This window comes from Myxine glutinosa, chromosome 14, assembly GCF_964187855.1.
Source record: "Myxine glutinosa chromosome 14, kmMyxGlut1.1, whole genome shotgun sequence".
In the NCBI taxonomy this organism is placed as follows: domain Eukaryota; kingdom Metazoa; phylum Chordata; class Myxini; order Myxiniformes; family Myxinidae; genus Myxine; species Myxine glutinosa.
In genome coordinates this window covers 42685736-42706516 of record NC_136274.1, presented here as the reverse complement: position 1 = coordinate 42706516, position 20781 = coordinate 42685736, and the positions used below count along the sequence as shown (strand labels likewise).

At 45.3% G+C, this 20781-nt stretch overlaps 1 protein-coding gene across 1 annotated transcript in view; it reads right to left on the bottom strand.

Moving 5' to 3' along the window:
* Positions 1-19898, bottom strand: part of LOC137439724 (nuclear migration protein nudC) — a 32135-nt gene extending 12237 nt beyond the window's left edge. Inside the window, exons 1-7 of the mRNA XM_078767966.1 lie at positions 19809-19898; positions 15988-16230; positions 15607-15681; positions 15223-15345; positions 10886-11080; positions 9754-9837; positions 5552-5670 (exon numbers count right to left, since the gene is read on the bottom strand). Coding sequence (XP_078624092.1) covers positions 5552-5670; positions 9754-9837; positions 10886-11080; positions 15223-15345; positions 15607-15681; positions 15988-16230; positions 19809-19898 — 929 coding nt within the window. The remainder of the gene's footprint in view (positions 1-5551; positions 5671-9753; positions 9838-10885; positions 11081-15222; positions 15346-15606; positions 15682-15987; positions 16231-19808) is intronic.
* Between the last annotated feature and the right edge of the window lie 883 nt (positions 19899-20781).

Sequence of the window (20781 nt, the reverse complement as noted above, 5' to 3'; positions counted from 1 at the left end):
TAATCTGCTTGTTCTCGTCACCAAACCAACTCGTGCACAAAGTTTAGTCATAACTCGTCCATAACTTTTTTAAATATCATGTTATATATCGCTTTTCGCCTCATCTCAATGGTGAAGATTAACTTTAAGGAAAAATTTAATAACTCTCTAATCCGGATGTGGATTCGAATTCGAATCTTCACCAAAATTAAATCAATTCTTCCTTGTCACACACCCAACCTCTCCCCCAAGTTTCATCTGAATCTGTCCATAACTTTTTGAGATAGCTTGTTCACAGACAAACATACAGACAAGGGTGACAACATAACCTCCATCCACCTTTGGTGGTGGAGATAACTAAAAGGATGCAGCGACGAGGAATGCACAGCCTTGCTTCTTTTGTTTTCCCGGTAAATTACAATCAGTTATAAATGCATGGAATCGGTGAAAATGGAGGATTTCAATTTGTTTTTTTTGATCAATTCACCAAATGGCGTCCCATCGTCACAAATGTACCGCTCACACATTCGACACACGGTGACAAATGCTTCCGCATCCGTATCCCTGCGGCACAATACTCCGTCGATAAACGTGCCGTCCTTCGTTCCCCCACAAGACCATCATCAAGAGTCACAAACAGGCGTAGCAAATTACACGCGTCGAATCGATACCTCGACCGATTGTCAAAGAGCCCGGAGGCCTTCACTCATGTAGAATCTAACCCCAACCCTGACCCATGACGATTTTCAGTACCTCTTAAAACTGAAGTGATCTACCGTCACTTAATCACGAGGAAAAAGAGTGTTACTTTCAGGCAAACAAGGCAACGTTAACACTAACAGCGGGCTCGCATGCATTGGCTCGTATACCGTTCATCGACAAATTCATGAAAAGGGAGCTCCTTGAGCTTTGCAGACACAGCTCAGTCCTTGATCGAGCTGGTGCGGCACAAGGGCATGGGCCAAGGTGGCTCGAAGCAATGACGTCATTTTGAGTGATTTTGTGAATACAGACCATCAAGGGCACAAGGGTTTTTATAACTGCTTTCATCGCACCAGGCACAATGCCATCACGATACAAAGGTCAACTTAAATTTCTCATGGACCGAACGAAAATCCGCAGGTGCTTTGTTGGTCAAAATAAAATTTTTAAACTCCAGAGAACTCGAGGCCAAAACCAACTAGTGACAGCCCTGCCCGAAACGGTAGATGTTTGCACATAACGATCACATTATAAAATTAAGGCCGTTTACTATAGGGACTCAAGTGGGCAATGAGGCGGTAACAAACCAAGAGAAGTCTGAAAGGTCATCTCGATACTTCATTGAACTAGAAAATGGAGGATTTCATCAGGATGCCACCCGAAGGTAGAACTGGCACCCCCAAACAGACAGGCATCAAAAATGCGTTCGAAACAATAATACCTACCAACCAATTTTCAAGATAGTCTGTGATGCCACTGCCCCCTCCTTTCCCTACCGCCTCCCAAGTATGAATGCAATTGGCAGGTGGGCCCTCATTTTGCGCTCTCTTCCTCATCATCTATCTATAATTCCAGTAATCTCTGTGTGTTTGTATGTGTGTATGTGTGTATGTTTGTCTGTGACCGCTGTTTCTCGACAACCACGGGTCCGATATACTTGAAACTTGCCAGGTATATTGCTGGGGACCCGAGGATGTGCCTTTTCAAGGTTTCATATTAATCGGACAAGTACTTACCGAGCTATGGCGATTTCTTTACCAAACACTGCAAGCCGTTCGCTTTGGACCAAACCATTGCATGTAAATAGAGGGGGGGGTTCTGTGGTCGTTGCGAATGGACCAAACCATTCATGTAAATAGAGGGGGGGGGGTTCTGTGGTCGTTACTGCCACGTGGTTTCAAAGTTTTTTTTTGTTGTTGTTGTTTGCACGCATGTTTTTTTGCACCCACGTACGGGCACGCCCTAGGATGTTTACACACACACACCCCTACACAAATTTTTTTTTTTTTTTTTTTTTGGCAAGGAACGGGCACCCACGTACGGGCACGTCCTAGCTTATATATAGTACGGGCATGCCCTAGTCGAGGATAAATTGAGACTTGATCTTGTTAGGAGCGCGCACATCACCTCCACGCCCACGAGGTGGTGGTGATGCCCATAGTCAACGAAGCATTAGGACTTTAACGATGAGTCATGAACGTTGTACGGATTATAATTGTCCCATATTGCAGAAATTTCTACCAAACAGCCACGGGAATCAAACCACACTTGGAAGGGCAAAGCAACAAGGTTTTACAGACTCTACCACCAAGGGGCTCAACTCATTACGCAACAAACGTTTGTTTACTGAAGCAACCGATCACAATCAAAAAAGGGGAGGATTATTAAAAGGGCTTTAAAAGCAAGCTCAATTAAATGTAAGCACAAACCAGCACACTAAACTGTGTACATCGTGTGTCAAAGCAAAACAGACATGACCATGTCACTTATCACGTCATCGCCTGGTCCAGACTTTTTATTAGGATCCAGTACAGGTGAACACTTCATAACCTTGATTACGGTTACAAAGCAAACTTGTCACGAATGAGTCACAATCATTGCGTTAAACACACACACACTAACACACGCACTGACACACACGCACTGACACACGCGCACTGACACACGCGCACTGACACACGCGCACCGACACACGCGCACCGACACACACGCACCGACACACACGCACCGACACACAGGCACTGACACACAGGCACTGACACACACGCACTGACACACACGCACCGACACACACGCACCGACACACACGCACTGACACACACGCACTGACACACACGCACCGACACACACGCACCGACACACACGCACCGACACACACGCACCGACACACGCGCACCGACACACGCGCACCGACACACACGCACCGACACACACGCACCGACACACACGCACCGACACACACGCACCGACACACACGCACCGACACACACGCACCGACACACACGCACCGACACACACGCACCGACACACACACACACACACACACACACACACACACACACACACACACACACACACACACACGCACTGACACACACGCACTGACACACACGCACCGACACACACGCACCGACACACACACACACACACACACACACACACACACACACACACACACACACACACACACACACGCACTGACACACACGCACTGACACACACACACTGACACACACGCACTGACACACAGGCACCGACACACACGCACCGACACACACGCACCGACACACGCGCACCGACACACGCGCACCGACACGCGCACCGACACACGCGCACCGACACACGCGCACCGACACGCGCACCGACACACGCGCACCGACACACGCGCACCGACACACATGCACCGACACACACGCGCACACACACACACACACACACACACACACACACACACACACACACACACACACACACACACACACACACACACACACACACACACACACACACACACACACACACACACACCTCAAAAAAGCCATTCATGTCTGTGTGGAAAAAGTGACATAACGTACTTATGCCTCTCTTAATTACATACTTTGAACGTTAGTTGCACCATGACTATGTCTATTAATTATGTATTATTGGAACACACCTTTTAAACCTTTTGACTGCTTAGACCCCTTTAATAATTTACATCCTTTCGACCCTTTGATCCCACTACACCTTCAGACCCCTTGAAACCTATAGTCGTCCTTTTAAACTCAAACCATTTACTATTGGATTTTACCCTTTAGACCCTCATAGCCGCTTTCAACCCCCTATAGACTTTTTGAGCCGTTTCATCCTCTGAGACCCCTTAGACCTGTACACCTCTGAAGACCATTTAGCCCCTTCAGACCCCTTACCCCCAGAGACCCAAACTACTATTGCAACATACCCTTTAGACCCATATAACCCTTACACAGCCATTGGACACCTTCAAACTCTAAGACCACTTAGACCCAAAATACCCTTTGGACCCATTAGATCACTTTAAACGCACACAGCACAATCAAAAGAGTCTTCTTGCAATACACAGACTTTTAGTAATGCAAGTAATGTGCAAACTCTACCATCAAGAAGGTGGGTACTCTGCAGGTAGTCTGTGAGAATCACAGATCCACCCACAGCTCCAGACAGTGAGTCAGCCCACAGAGGTTTAAAAAGCTTTTGCAGCAATGCCAGCCAACACCATCCTCCGCCTACCCTTCTACACCCCTCTCCCCACCTTGGGAAATCAATCAATCCAGCCACGTTTCTGACTTAGTTACAAACATCAGCATAGGGTGGATACCCTCAAAGATTGAGTTGGCAAGCCCGAAGGGATTATATCCAAAAAATCACGTCTTAACCGTCATGGTATAGCCCCACATGGGACGGTTGCCCGCTCATAATCAGAAGACAATGTCCGTTAAATTAAATGTTCGTGTGCAGGTGTGTGCACGCTTGCACGTACACACACATGCACACAATATGGTAAGGAGTATGAAAGCCAAATTGGATTTGAACCTGCCATCAATGGTTCTTGGGATTATCCTTGCATAGGCTGGCCCACGCCAAGGTTTCCAGCCATGAGCTCTTGCTGCCAAACCACCACAAAACCTAAAACTACTTGGCCCGGCCCCTTATCACGAATGTGCCTGTGGGTGATAACCACATAAAAGTCTGAGCCTTATCAGCTTGCCAGCCTTGGATTTTGTTTACCAAAGGGTGAGTGTGAGGGAACAGTTCATGGGCGGGCAGTGAGGTGCAACTCGCGAAGGTAGTAAGTAATGAGTAATGAGTAAAGCGAGGGTGAAGAAATTGTGTTGGATTCAAGGCCACCAACAGCTTCTATTCAATCGATTCTCACCGCCACAATTCTACCTCACCTTTTCAACACCCCCCCCCCCCCCCCCCCATATGTATCTCGTGCTCCAGCCTTTCATAAACTAAAAACTTTCTGCTGGGCAAATGGCCTTTGCTTGGCATGATCACAAGGACCTTCTCAGGACCAAATATGTCGGTGGAATTTCAATAGAGAAATTCCACTGCTCAGGTCGAACATTGATGATGTAGTTGAAAGTGGCATCGAATTGTGGATTAACGTTTGAGAGTCGAATGGTGCACACGTGCACACGAATTCATTCATTATTATTCAGTCGAATGGTGCACACGCCGACGTAACAAGTTGGCCATTTTTGACAAAAAAAAAAAAAAAAAAAAAAATTGGTAGCGATCAATTGTGCAACTTCAAAAAAAAAAAAAAAAATTACGCTCGTACTCTAATCAGCATCACAGAGCAACACTGCTCAGAATTGAGAAGCCGCATCAAAACTGAAGTAAGGCATTGAGAGAGGAAACCATTGGGCTGGCCAGCCCTTTGCTTCAAATTACCTTCTCATCACTACCACATGACCAATGATGTCATAATTATCATTTAAAATTCTACATGAGTAGATGCATATTACAGTGAAATTTTTGTGTCAATCAGACCAACGGTTGCCAAACCTGTCTGAACCTGTCTGATAGTGTGTGAAGCGATAGCGTTACGTTTGAAAGGACATACTTCTTGAGCACGTCTTGCTTTTTCTGATCCTCGGAGGTAGGCAAGCCGAGGGCTTTCTGACGTTGATCGTACATCATCTTCTCCACCATACTTCGTGTCTCGCCGTCCAAGTCAGACAGCTAAAACGGGTCACAAAGACGAGCAGAAAAAGGTTAATACGAACTAAAAGTAACTGATTTATTGAAGCAAATTCGTAAACATTTTGCCTACTCAGGTACCCAATCATGAAACCAAGCTTGTTGCACAATTTGGAAGCAATACATACTGTACAAAGCAATTTCCCATGTGATGGAGCCGTTCGACAATGTTATCTTCATTCCCTTTCAGCTGTATTATGTCGGTATATTGAAATAATTTAGTAGTTTTTTAAAATTAATTTACTGAAGAGATCCAAGTCAAGCTTGGTACAGTTATGTATAATGATGTAAAGATGAACTGACTAGATTTTGGGGTCAAGAGGTCAAAGGTCAAATGCCAGAGGAGAGGTAAAAAATTCTTAAATTTCGTTTCCAGGTAAAAATTCTGTTACTGCGCAAACTTATTAACCAGTGATGGGATTTGACCAAACTTTGTACAAGCATATATTATGATAGAAAGATGAACCGATTAGACTTCAGCATAATGTGGGCTAAGCCTGGTGTTGGCTTAGCGGTTAGGGTGCCGGCTTGGGATCCCAGGATCCTGGGTTCGAATCCCGGTCGACCGCTGAATTAACACCAGGGGGGTTGACTCAGCCTGTCACCCTTCCGAGGTCGGCAAATTGAGTACCAGCTTGCTGGGATGAATGATCCCGGTGTGCACCCCGGCTTTGAATAGGTGCACCGTATCCCTGCACATCGTAAGAGGCGACTAAGGGTTGGCGCCAGGAAGGGCATCCGGCCATAAAAACATTGCCTCAAACAGGGAACCATGATTGTCATGGGGCCCGCAAGGCTAACCCCCGCTTCAGCGGGGAAAAATGGCCTTAAAACGATCATTCATTCATTCATAATGTGGGCGGAGATGATGATGATGTAATATGTAATAATGATGTAATATTGTGGGCGGAGGCATTTCGGTTGACGTCGTGACGTCGAAGAGTGCAGCTCTCATTTAAGTAATTCTTCATCATCGAATGATAGGGCTAAAACTGATATATAGCAGTAAGTCTCAAAAAGTTATGGACGCCTTATACAAAACCTGGTGGACGAGTTGAGTAAGTGACAAGAACAAGCAATTTGATGTTGGTTCAGGTCCAGATCCAGTTATGACCTTTCAGTGGGATACAAAACGTAAACTGTTCAGCCTGGTGGAGGTATGCGCTCCACCAAGTGCCATTCTAGTTCCCCATGCGGGGTACTTTACAATGAGCCATGTTTGAATTTTTTTTTTTCCTTATGGCGGTTTCGGAAATAGAGGTCCAAAGCTTTTGTTTTTCCAAGATGGCGCCCATACCACATGACCAATGATGTCATAATTATCATTTAAAATTCTACACGAGTAGATGCATATTACAGTGAAATTTTTGTGTCAATCAGACCAACGGTTGCCAAGAAAATGAATTTAAAAGGACCCACGAAAATCATACGGAATAATAACAAAATCTGAACAAAAATAATCGGCATCCAATCCTGGAAGGAGGATTTTACAAAATAAAAAAAATGAAAAAAAGCTAAACCAGGTGATTTTTTAAAAACGAATCATTCACCCAAAACCGCCACTGAACAGTCCCAGTTGAATATGTCATGGCCAGGAGAATGAAATAAATAAAAAACACAAGTTCCATAAATTCAGACTTGCTACTTTGGTTCGTTTAATTGAGACTTCTTGAATTGATATCGTTTTGGAAGAAAATGCAAAACAGAGGCAGGAAAAGCAACTTCTATGCATTTCTCAGTAATATATATGAATACAATTGTGGCTTGCTCACAGGCAATTATGAAATACTTCTGACATAACAATATGCAAATTAAATAGATAACAGGCTGGTCGAGTAACTAACTAGATTGGAAACTGCATTAGGGACAGGAAGTGGCCGTGAGTCGGAGGATGTCCAGCTGGGAGGATGCAAGTAGTGGGGTACCTCAAGGATCAGTACTGGGACCATTATCTATACATATAAATGTGAACGTCTGTTCGGTTGTGCCTCATGTACAGCCTGAGGAAGTCACTTGGAGAGGGAAGAGGGGGGTAACTTTTCACGACAAAAAACATGGGTGCATCAGATTTAGACATGGGGTGTGCCCAAGGGGCGTGGCAGTGGGGTGTGCCCAAGGGGCGTGGCTTCCTCCGACTATAAAAAGCCCATTACACACACGTGACTGACTATTTTCCGGGCAATGCCACGTAACTCCGCTAGTTATTCATAACTAGCAAATACCACCGGTCGCTTCACTGATGGGACTATGAGGAGGGGTGGGAGAGAGGGAGAGGGGCTTAGGCAGCGGGGTGTGCCCAAGGGAAAGGGATGGGAGAGAGGGAGAGGGATGGGAAAGAGGGAAAGGGATGGGAAAGAGGGAAAGGGATGGGAGAGAGGGAGAGAGTGGTGGGAGAGAGAGGGAGAGAGGGGTGGGAGAGGGAGAGAGGGGTGGGAGAGGGAGAGAGGGGTGGAGAGAGAGGGAGAGAGGGGTGGGAGAGAGGGAAAGAGGGGTGGGAGAGAGGGAGAGAGGGGTGGGAGAGAGGGAGAGAGGGGTGGGAGAGAGAGGGAGAGAGGGGTGGGAGAGAGAGGGAGAGAGAAGTGGGAGAGAGAGGGAGCGAGGGTGGGAGAGAGAGGGAGCGAGGGGTGGGAGAGAGAGGGAGCGAGGGGTGGGAGAGAGAGGGAGAGAGGGGTGGGAGAGAGAGGGAGAGAGGGGTGGGAGAGAGAGGGAGAGAGGGGTGGGAGAGAGGGGTGGGAGAGAGAGGGAGAGAGAGGGAGAGAGGGGTGGGAGACAGAGGGAGAGAGAGGGAGAGAGGGGTGGGAGAGAGAGGGAGAGGGGTGGGAGAGAGAGGGAGAGAGGGGTGGGAGACAGAGAAAGACAGAAATGTGGAGAGAGAGAAAGACAGAAATGTGGAGGGAGGGAGAGGAAGAGGGAAAGGGAAAGGGAGAGGAAGTTGGGGGTGGGGGGTGGGATGGTGAGAGGGAGGGAAGGAGAGAGAGGGAAAGACAGAGGGAAGGAGAGAGAGGGAAGGAGAGAGAGAGAGAAGGCGAGAGAGGGAGGGAATAGTGGGGTGAAGAATAGGATTTCCAAATTTGCAGACAACACTGTTTGGGGGTAAGGTAGGTAATAGAGGGGGGGGAGGGGGGGATGACCAGATTCAGGAGAGTCTCGATACTTTAGTAGATTGGGTAAAATATTGGCAGATGCAATTTACCATAAATAAATGTAAGGTGTTGGGGATGGGTAAGAATAATGAAATTGGGGATTGCACGATTCAAGGGGTCAATCTTAGAGCACGTCACACAGGATAAGGGTCTGAGAGTGATAACCGATAAAGGGGTCAAGTAGACAAGGCAGTTCCAGGTAGCTATAGGTAAAGCCAACAGGGTTTATGTTTTATTAGTAGCCGAGGATTAAATTATAAATCAAAAGAGGAAGTTTTCAGTGAAGTCTCGTCAAGAATATTATATTATATGCAGTTTTTGTCACCACAGCTCAGGAAAGATATAGCTACCATCGAGAGGGTTCAGCGTCGAGTGAATCAAATCCGGGCCTAGCTAGACTAAGCTACGAGGAGCAGCTCGTAGCCATTTTCTTTTGTTTTTTTTACATGGGAAAGTAGGCGATTACGAAGGGAAACACGACATAGGTTTAATTAGATAGGTACCTCAAACCATTAGGGATATAGGAGGACATGACATGGATATCGACACGAATGTGAGGTAGAGGTAGCTTATGTAGGGACGGATGGTTGTGTGTACCGTACTTATGTTGCGACAGTGATGTGTGTGAACGGGTCTCGTCCCTACAAACCCCCCATCCTCAAACACCACGAAAATACAACACCGTAGCGATGTCCCATTGTTCTTCCACCCACTCATCCTCCTTCCCTCCCGACCCGCCAGATAAATTAAGTAAATAATTTGATATATTAAAGGATAGGCATGATGGGTCGGTCAAATGGCCTGTCGTGTATGCAAGTTCCTTGTACAACAGGCAGACCACACGCACAACACGAGTTATCAGATACATGTGACAAAGCAAGGTGTGCACGGATTAGCCGTGCGTGTACGTGCACGACCCTACCTTTGAATTCTCTGGATTGACTTTGCGGGTGTTCATTTCTGGGTCTGTTGTAACGACTCTGTTCCACCATTCCATTTTGTTTATCTGCAGATGGACAGAATGAATACACAAATGAACCGTCATCCCGCCACGTCTCTCGTGTGCTCTGCATTCAAATCCTAGAAACGGTAGGTGATTTCATTTGTTTTATTGCAGTGTAAAGGCTGCAATTTCATCAAGTTCCTGTTCCTCTGTTTGTAGGCAGACCCGCTGGACTTAACCACTCCACCACCAACCCCATTTTTATACACCGTCCGATGGCCTATTCATATCAACCCACATCGCGCAGACAACGTTCTCGTGCTCTACGTGTCGATGCAAAGCATTCCTTAATTGGGAAGAGTGCCATGCCCTCCAGCACTCTGTTAAGGGTACGGAACGAAGGTTGGACCGGCCACATACGTCACATTCCTCTGCCTTCATACATGGTAGACAAAACAAAGATTTGGCCTGTGGGGAAAATGCTGGCCCACGTCACAGTCAAACAAGCATGCATGGGATAATCGAGCATTTGTTTTACAAGTTATTTATGTTGTAGCACACTTCACACGAACTAGGTTTTATAATAAACTTTTATGATATAAACACCATATGGGTTAATGCAATATATTAATAAATGAGTGTACAGGCATGTTACTGTTGCTTCTGTTATTATTGCTCGTTATTCAGAAGTCTTTTTATTTCAACCTTCTCCGACAATACAAACACAGCCTTGTATCCCCCTCCTTCCACACCCCTCCCAACTGCGAGACTTGCACACACGACACAGGGACCGTACACACGGTGCCAAGTAGTTCAAGTACCACGTCGATGTGCAATTGTGTAACCCCGAAGCACGGATGAGAGGATAATGCCCTACAAAGCCCACGGCCCAACTCGCCAAAGCAATAGTAATGTCTGTGAGAACAAATTGTCGTTTGAAAGGGATATAACACTCGAGGACATGAATTGCAGCTAACACTTCATCCAGAGGATCATGACAATGAAGCATGAGGTTCCGCAAACCCTTCATCACAATGGGTACACGTCAGTAACAGCCACGGCGTTATCAACAAGCCATACTCCGTCGGCAAATGCACAAAGGTACGCATACCTTCTCGAGATGTACCACCACCGCTTTGCCGTCTTCCAGAAGCCACGAGCTTTCCTCAACCTTGACCTCATTGTAGGTGTCACCCTCGACGGTCGGTGCGTGGCCACGCAGCCCCACAGAGAGGCGTCTCCTCTCGATACTGCACGACACGTCGCGCCCTTTCACCCGATGTCCCACATTCAGTGGGATGTACAGCTGGAGGGCAACATCATTGTATCACCACCAAATCACTTTTCTTCAACAATACAAATGGCCAGAAAAATAAAGATACACTCTCAAGGGTCAACAAAAAGACTGCAGCTGCAGTAGCAGAAAAACATTTTGGGCATTCCACAAAAAGCTCTTTATACAGCAAAAGGCACCTCCACCCACGTTGGCAAATCCCTGTCACGTATGTTCGGAGCAATGGGGGAGCTGCCGGCTTAGAATCGGACCGTCGAGACAAAAAGGCCTACATTTAAATGGAGCCGGGTGGACGTGCACACCGGGAGACAAATCACGCTAAACTTCTCTGCAAAAGCCAAGGAGTCCTGCCGAGACACTCTTGCTTTCCGTTTGCTGTGCATTTATGGGCTATAAAGCAATTTCATAGGGAACGACGTGGCCAGAAATCGGTGGGGCTAATTTTCCTTGGCAGAATGAAAAAAAAAAAAGAAGCGTTTCCAGCACAAGTGAGCCAAACCGTTGGTTTAAATTTATACCTCGTCAGAGAACGAAAGAGTAAGTCCAAATAGCAAATATCTGTGGTCTCAGAAAATGGGGTGAAAAGTGACGACGACATATTGTTTGCTCGTTAAAGCAGAAAATAGACGACCTGACACCACCTCACTCCGAGCAAACCCCAGAATCGAATTTGATTACGATTTAAATGAAAGTTTGCTGAAGAAAGGACTCCTGGTTACTGCGCTAAATGCAGGGCTGATTTGGAGGAAATAAAAAAAGGACATTCCAAACAAGTTGAGATCCATTCTTTCTGATGTACCACAGCCTGTTTCAGAGCGAGGTTCTGCCGAGGCAGTTTCTTGACGTGGGCTATACTGTGCTGGCTGGGGTGGTTTGCCATTGCCTTCCCGGCGGCAGTTAGGGCATGAATTTGCAATTTGACAATGGTGCTGGCAAAGGCTTGCCTACTCTTCGTGGAGGAAACCGTGGAGATGTTCAACGTCCATCAACTAATGTCGGTAGACGGGACGCCCAGTTTAACGTCCATCCAAGGGTAACTGTTAGATGATAGCTGGACGAACACATTGTTGAATCACACTGCCCGTGAAACACCAAAATGACGGTTTATAGCTAGGTCAGGATTTGAACCCAGGCGAGACAGCTTAGAGAAGAGTGCATGTAGCTTGTATTGACACGTGAACAGTGTTCCATTTCAAAGGTTTCAAAGGTTTCAAATCAACCTACAATATGTCAGAAATGAATGGGAGAACCAGGATTAACATATGAAATAAGATTAAAATGGAAATGGCTGACAGAAAGGCGTGGAAGTCGATCCGACAGGAATGGCCTCCTCAAACAACAAGAGGCGTCCCAATACCTATGGTGCTCCTCAATAATTGTTTGAAGAAATATCATGGGACGTCTTGCAATCCTACTGAAATATCCCAGCAATGAATATTTTTCTTTTCGGCAATGAACCTCTGACTTACCAGTCTTCTCGTGGTGTGGTCCATCCATAAACTTGGGGTGCACCACGTTGCTGCTGGCTGCATCATTGCTTGGAGTGCAAGTTAGGTTAAGGCAAGAATGTGGACCTTGGTAGGGTACTGGAAATAACTTGCCTACTTTTCATGCCAAGACACAGTGGGATCTTTAACGTCCAATGGCAATCAAGATGAGGAGACGAGAATATTCTTCATCATGGCCTGCCTTGTTCAGAATACGTGCCTACACAAAGCTCTGACAGTTATTCAACCGCACAAGTCTGTTTTATCTTTGGATGTTGATCAGTCTGATATTGATTGACCAGCACCCAAGGCCCAAGCACACTAGCGCAGTGTGAATTGTGCATCTAACCAAGCTGTTTATAACTAAGTTTAGCACATGCGTTACTTGGCACCATCAAAACTGCCTGCAAACATTTAATCAAAACACGTCCACAGAAGAATCTTGAAAATGGAGGCATGGTGCCAATATTCCTCCTGATATAGAACAATATGTCGAGCAAAATGAGTGCAGAGTCCAAGCTGTGATCACTTCCAAAGGCAGATGTTGCAAACCGTTGCGAATTAGTAACCCCACGTCTTCCCTCACCGTCCAAATAATTGTAGATTATTAGAATTAGAATTGTAGATACGTTTTAGATTACAGCAAACAGCGACCTACTCTTTTCAGAAAGTATCAAAAATTTTCGTGGGAACTTTAACGTCTCCCCTCTGGGCTGGTGTTCCTGCCTCACACCTAGCTCGCCTTCACGCTGTTGAAACCAAAGCATTCAGAATCATTGGAATCTCCCGCGATGAAGCTAACTCCAAGGGCCTCTCACTCACTCACCGCAGGCAGGTTGGTGGTCTTTCCGTCTTCTACCGACTCCTCTCTGGCCTTGCCCCCCCAGCTCTCTCTGGGCTCTGTCCTGCAAATATCCCTACAGGTCGCACAAGATCTGCCTGCAACCCTCTTATGGTTAAACTGCCAAAATCAAGACTCTCTGCTCACCTTCACTCCTTCATTCCTCTTTTCTCCCGCCTCTGGAACAAACTCCCTCACTCTCTTCAATCCCACTCCACCCTCCAAGTCTTTAAAACAGCTGTTCACCACCATCTCTTATCTTCCCCCATCCAAAACCTTGATCTTTTCTACCCCCGCTAATGTCACCCCAATTCCACTTTTTTGAAATACCAACTTCTGTCCAGGAAGTCCTTGGTGTCCTTGTGTTTTATACTTCTCCCTCCCCCCCCCCCCCCCAACCCCTTCCCATGCCTCCTCCCCCCGGGCCCTCTCCCTTCCACACATCTCCCTGCTCTCGGATGTTGTGTTTGTGTGCTTCCCCTTCTCTCCCCGTCTTGTCTTCCGCTCCCTCTTTTTGGGTATTTTGTTTGTCTGGTTGATTTGTTTGTGAAGTAAATGTTAGCTCTTTCACGAGCCTCGATTCAGTATACAAAAAAATAAAATAAATAAATAAATAAATAAATAAACGTCCACCAGCAAATGCTAGATCACATCCCTCCAAAGGATGACACACTCCGTGTGACGCCCCTGCCTCTAAGGGCAGCGAGTCTATGGGTCGGGAATTGAACCCAGACAAGAGAACAAAACCTCTAAGCTACACCAGCTAGGTCAGAGTAATTTCTCAACAAACAGCTTTGAGCTTGAAGAGCAGCTGGAACCAACGATGTGAGCGAGAGCATTATGGTTTCTGGTTCAATGCATTGCAGTTGAAATATGCTGAGCTTGGAGGAAACTTGCGGTCACAGCCACATGGCTTCCGCTTCTCTGGCAAGTTTTTGAAGTGTTAGAATATGCCTTCCATGGAAACATTGCTGGGGATTGAAGGAAAAAAAAAATGAAAAAGAATCCGACTCGTTGTGCACATGTAAAATAATCAAAAACATTAAATATATATAATTTTTACATTGAGCATTCATCCAATGCCATGGTGAAACAGCCCTGGTCACTGTTACGTGATAGCAGGACAAATTATTTATTTATTTCACATAATTGACCCACTTTGAATTTCAAAAAGCAAACATCCAATGATAAGCTGAAATCTGGCATAATATACTTTTTGCAATTTTCAATATTATAGTCTTGAGGTAAAAGTGCGTGAAAATTAGATTATAGTTCAACACATCATTTGCAGTTTCCTGCTTGACTAGATGACGACATCTTTGAATTGGGAGGTCAAATCAAGAAGCCAAAAGGACCTCCCATTTCCACGTTCAGTTCTAATTGGCCTGAATTTTTTAGAACATAAACACACCCACACTTCACCACAATCAACTTTCCAAAAGTGCAATGTTCCCACCAGTCATGCCTTCCATTTGACCTTTTTACAGTTCCTCAATGACGCTCGTTTTACCAGCATTTCCTACCCACTTGGTGCACTTCACAGTTTATGGACCAGTCACCCAGTCAGCAGACTTGGCATGGATCGAGCCAAATTTAACACAAAAAAGTAGAACAAATTAGCACCGACGTGTTTTGGTGCGGGAAGTGGAGCACTGCCATTTTTATATCACTGGGAAGAATCATACTCATTTTGTAGCGTTTGACAAAAGCTTCAAGTTACTCATTTCGTCTTTTATTGCAAAGTGGAAAAATAGAAAAAAAGGAAGCCTTTATCAACTACCCTTGTAGTTTTATTTCTCCACGTGCAAAGCATCGATGATACGTACATCAACCTCAGACAGAGTTTGGGTCCATCGGTAGTGTGGAAGGTCTGTGCCGTTGCCAGAGTTTGGCATAAGCTTGCCTTTGTCACTCTCATCCTCTTCTTCATCCACATCCTTTTCTGACTCCTGTGCATCAATGAAAAGCACAAAACGAGGGCATCATTGAAAAACCAACAATGCTCCATTCATTATTCTAATCTCATCGTAATCAATTTTCCACGTCTGATCAAATCATGTTTGGTCGGTAAAGCAAGATCTTTAATAACCCCCCCCCCCCCCACTCCCCCAACCCTACCCACCACAATTTTTTTTTAAACTCCAGAAGCTCAGTGTTATCTTTCCCAATGAATGATCAAAGTTTAAATGTGCTCTAACAACTTTAATCACCTTCTTAGCTCCGGACTTGTCGACATCCACACATTTCTCCGCATCATTTTTCACATTCTCTTTGTTGTGTTGCTGCTTTACAGAATGATCGGGAGGTGGATGGTCAGAGGGTGGGGGAAACAACAACATTATTGAGGTTATTCACTCCAATCTTAAAGTTGTGAGAACTGAATTGCAGAAAATGTACAAAACAACCAACTCAAGGTCTTGTGAACGAAAAATAAAGGAAAGATTCCCTGCACCTTCAGAAAGCCACCATAAGCTTGGATTTGACCTCGTGCAAGGCCGATCAATCCCAGGTTTATGTGGAATTGATGTGCGCATTACGCACACCAACCAAAGCAAAATGGGGGATACAATTGGCACGTTTGCTCTCGTAACCTGGTCAATTTCTTGTTGAAGTTTTTCTGCTTCCTCGGCAGTCAACTCCGTGATGCGTGGCTCATCGGCTTGTTTCTTTGCCGCGGCTTCCTCCTCGCATTTCCGTTGTGCCCGCTGTTCCCTCTCCAATCGCTCGGCAGCTCTTCTCGCCTCTCGCTCTCGTTCCTCTCCCCGAGAAATGTTTTTATGCTGGCGAAACTTCTCGAGGACGAGCTGACAAAGCAAAGGGTCAGGGAAATAGGTCTGTAATTAAGAGAATAAGTGTTTCACATGATAAAGAGGCATTTTCGATGAGCAAATGGTGATTTGGTGTTGAAGGAAGCAAGAGATTTGAACGTTTAAGGAATCAAATTCAACGTTTAAGCTAGGTAAAAGGAAATGCAAAACGCTAAAGTCGGAAATTGGAAAGTTCCCGTTATTGAAAACGAAGATTAACTATCATGAAATAATTACAAGTAAAAGAACATCAGGTACATACATTTGGTTTAGTTGGTACTTTGAAGCACGACATAATTAATGATCACCTGTCGGGATTCAAGAAGCTTACAAAGTGAAGAAAATAAAACTTCAACTTGGTTGAGATTCATCTTTATCAATACAATTTATAAAGACAATATCGTCAGGAATCGGCAAAGTGGGGGAAAGAAGAAACTCAAAAGTTGTCTCCGAATTTGGACCAAAAAATTAGAAGAGGTCCTTTTGGGGGGAGGAGGGGGGGGGGGGAGGAGGGGAGCGGGAAGGGTTCATAAAGCTTCATTTGTGAAAAATAATATTACAAATAAAATAATATTGAACTAGAAAAGCACTCGGTAGAGTGTATACCTCCGCCGGGCTGAACAGTTTGTTTTGTATCCCACTGATAGGCCGGATCTGGATTCGGACCTGAACCAAAATCTAATCGGCTTGTTCTCGTCACCGAACCAAATCTGCCAAGTTTAGTCATAACTTGTCCACACCGTTTTTTAAATATCATGTTATTTATCGCTTTTTGCCCGATCTCTCAATGGTGAAAAATCACTTTAAAAAATTAAATAATCCTCATATGCGAATCCATATTCAGATCTTCACCAAAATCAAAGCGATTCTGTCTTTTATATATCCCCCCCCCCCCCCCCACACACACCACACACACACACACACACACACACACACACACACACACACATACACACACACACACACCAACAAGTTTTATCCTAATCCGTCCATAATATTGTTTTATTTTTTTGAGACCATGCTACATATCGGTTTTAGCCCCATCTCCTAATGGTGAAGAATCAACTGAAAATTATACTAGCCAAATCCGGATCTTCACCAAAAATCGAATCATTTCGTCCTTGTCACATAAGCTACCTCTCTGCCAAATTTAGTCCGAACCTGTCCACAACTTTTTGGGATATCTTGTTCACAGACAAACAGACAGACAGACAGACAGGTGTGAAAACATAACCTCCATCCACCTTCGGTGGCGGAGGTAAACATGTTCAATGAATCTCAGCCCGAGACCAAGTCTATCCAGCTTGTCGCTGAGTCAGCGTAGTCTTACTGAGCGCAACTATCGATTCGTTTTATCAAACTCGAATGAATGAGTGCTGCACACACACATGCACCTCCTCCCGTTACCCCCACCCCCCAAAAACAATTCCATGCAAATACATTACTTACCATAGAAATCTACTAGTTTACAAACAAAAGAATTGCAACCCCCAACAAATGTCTTTGGCCATGTAATCTGAACCCTACTAACTTATCTTTCCTAATGGAAAACCAGTTTATAATGACTCGATGGTAAATAAGAAGCTGGAAATCTGGCATTATCTACTTTTTCCATCGGAGGGAAATAAGACATTTAATCCGTTTTAGTACCTGGAAGTTAGTAAAGTTGGCACATCTTAACTTTGAATGTAGTTGCGATTCTTCATAAAGCTACGGTGATAAGCAGAAACTAGAGATCATGTTCAGACAGAACAACCCCCTCCACACCAGAAAGGACTTCAAACATAACGGCATCGCCCCACAAGTTTTCCTGGACTACTTAATTGGAAGAGGCGCAATGTTTGACGAGACAGGTAAAATAACAAAAGCCTACCTGTCCCATGAACAGGCTGGACAAAAGTTAACGTTGAGCTCTGCCTTCAAGATTCTCCAATAACGGATTGTCGCCCAACCCATCCAACCTTGGATTTTTTAATTTTTTTTGCCCACTTTATCGATTAAAGAAAATAAAATGATCTTCACACGAGGCACAATCAGTCGTGAGAAACATATTCTCAAGTTATTAGGTCATGCTATACATTTGCTTTTCTTGAAGTGAAAGGTTTTTTTTTTTTTGGTTTTTTTTTTTTTTGTATACAGAGTCGAGGCTCGTGAAAGAGCTAACATTTATCAAACAAACAAATCAAACAAACAAGCAAACAAAGTATATAAAAAGGGGAGCGGTCGACAAGATGGGGAGAGAAGGGGAGGAAGCACACAAACACAACATTTGAGAGCAGGGACATCGGGAGATGTGTGGGAGGGAGAGGGCCTGGGGGGAGGCAGGATAGGTATAAAACGCAAGGACACCAAGGACTTCCAGGAAAGAAGTCGGCACCTCAAAAAAGTGGATTTGGGGTGAAATTAGCGGGGGTAGAAAAGATCAAGGTTTTGGATTGGGGAAGATAAGAGATGGTGGTGAACAGCCGTTTTAAAGACCTGGAGGGAGGAGTGGGATTGAAGAGAGTGAGGGAGTTTGTTCCAGAGGCGGGAGAAAAGAGGAATGAAGGAGTGAAGGTGAGCAGAGAGTCTTGATTGTGGCAGTTTAACCATAAGAGGGTTGCAGGCAGATCTTGTGCGACCTGCAGGAATATTTGGGGGGACAGAGCCCAGAGAGAGCTGGGGGAGCAAGGCCAGAGAGAAGTCGGTAGAAGATGGACTTTTAAACTTTTCAATACAAGCAAAGCAGTTCCTGAATTTAAATAACTTTTCGGACTCCTTCCGCACGTCCGCCACCTCCCACTCCCCTTCACCCTGACATTTCCTGATGAACAATCGATCACCCACGCCGCCATTTAAACATTTAAAAACGCAGCGTCTGCGAATAAAATTTGTAATAAGCCTTGGTCTTTGACATTTAAAAATTGAGACGAAACTGAGAGACAGTCGACAGGACAAAAGTACATCCTGAAGGAAAGACGAGTACATTGTGCAAATGCACCATTACGATGACGTTTGGGCCTCACAAAATAACGTCGAACAAAAACGTGCATGTACGCACGCACGCACGCGCGTCGATCTTGTGCAACTACAATTAAGCAATTTATTATTATTTTACGATACACGACTATCTATGGGATCAAAAGTGTCGGCCGCTGGTTGCATTTCATGGCCAAAAGTGTCGGCCGCTGGTTGTGAAATGTCGACCCTCTTCCCCAGACATGCAGCGGAATTCTGCATTTTTAGAGTCGTATCGGTTCGTTTTATTATTTGCCGGTATGTGAACGACAGATAAAAATCTAACCTCACCCGCACTCTTTCCTGGGTCAACCATCCTATGCTAAAAGATGGTCGCTTCACAATAGCTCAAGGTGGCTTGCAAAATAAGTAGTCTTCTTTCAGGATCAATTAAATCGTTTTGACCATGAAATGCAATCAGAGGCCGACATTTCGGTCCATTTCCAAAGCAAATGACATTTGTCCTTTTTAAAATTATTATTTCATCTGATAATACATCAACATTATATGTGCAAAAGGCCAGTCAATGAAACCTGCTGAAAGGTCTAATCGGACCAGTTCGCCTCAACAAAAGCACAAAGCCCCTTGTCAAGCCTCCCTTTTCAAACGTAAACCACCTCTCCCAGTTCTCCCAGTTCTCCCAGTTCTCCCAGTTCTCCCAGTAAAGGCTCTCCCAGTTCAAGAGACAGGTTGTCCATGTGCGCGGAAGAAAAGCACATTTATACTGTTACGAACCGAGGACCTTATCACTCAACTTGTGGCGCAACTGCGTGATCAAGTGTGTCTAATGGCTCGGGACGTTTCAGTGGCTCATGGTGACAAAGCGCATGAGATTGGCTGGTACAATGAGACAAAGGCCCAAGGACACAGCCACGGCAGGATGCAGGACACCCGCCGTTAATCCCACAGAGCCCATTTTCCCTGGATCGCACACCAAGGCTGTGCCCTCGCACTTTCAGAACGAGCTGCTAGGTCCGCCTTGACGAAAAGCCTTCACAGCCCCGTCTCTCTGCTCAAGAGCAGCTTGCCAAAAAACTCCATGTTTGCTCCTAAAATGCAGATTTCAACAACGGTTCAATCGATGGGCCAACCTGTCCATCAAGCCGCTGCTCACAAATACGAAATGAATTGCAATCCGAATTCATGGCAATAGGAGATGCAACAGCAGTTAGCATACACAACTACCGAGTGACCTCAAACGCACGAATTTAGTATCAAGAGCTCTGGGCATTTAACAATTGACTTGCACATGACAATGAAAGGTCCGAGGTCATGTTAATCTTTTCATAGTCATGTTGTCCTCTCCTCATTCACACTTACCTCATAAAGTCATACATTTATGGTGTTTCTCACCGTTGTAAAGCCTTTAACAATACTTGCTGCAAACACACACGTTACGGGCCGATCTATCACTCTTCCATTGCAGACGGGTCGGTGGTATCTGTCTCCTTCCATCTCCTTCCTGTTCTTGCACCCTCTGGTCTTTCCGTGATTTGTCCTAACCCTCCCCAGGTTTCTGCAGGGCTCGCATGGTCCACCATCAACCCCCTTCTCGTGAAACTCCCAAAATCCAGGAATACT